This window comes from Myotis davidii, unplaced genomic scaffold (genome assembly GCF_000327345.1).
Source record: "Myotis davidii unplaced genomic scaffold, ASM32734v1 scaffold211, whole genome shotgun sequence".
Lineage (NCBI taxonomy): Eukaryota > Metazoa > Chordata > Mammalia > Chiroptera > Vespertilionidae > Myotis > Myotis davidii.
This window is the reverse complement of record NW_006282523.1, coordinates 771205-771421: the sequence shown is the minus strand read 5'-3', so window position 1 is coordinate 771421 and position 217 is coordinate 771205. Positions and strand designations below refer to the sequence as shown.

Genomic DNA, 217 nt, shown 5'->3' with positions numbered 1-217 from the left:
GCCGCCTCCCCAGGAGGCCGCCTCCTCCAGGCAGCCACCCGCGCCTGTCAGGGCCTCGCGCCCCGCGGTGGTCCCGGCGCCGCACACCCGGGCTCCCGGGCCCCAGAGCCCGCGCTATGACCGCGGCCGCCGCCTCCAACTGGGGGCTGATCATGAACATCGTGAACAGCATCGTGGGGGTCAGCGTCCTCACCATGCCCTTCTGCTAAGCAGGTGA

General features: G+C 72.8%; 1 protein-coding gene across 1 annotated transcript in view; it reads left to right on the top strand.

Moving 5' to 3' along the window:
* The first annotated feature begins 6 nt into the window (after positions 1-6).
* The window catches only part of SLC38A10 (solute carrier family 38 member 10), a 22035-nt gene continuing 21824 nt past the window's right edge, over positions 7-217 (top strand). The window contains 1 exon segment of the mRNA XM_015559787.1: positions 7-213. Coding sequence (XP_015415273.1) covers positions 117-213 — 97 coding nt within the window. The 5' untranslated portion in view covers positions 7-116.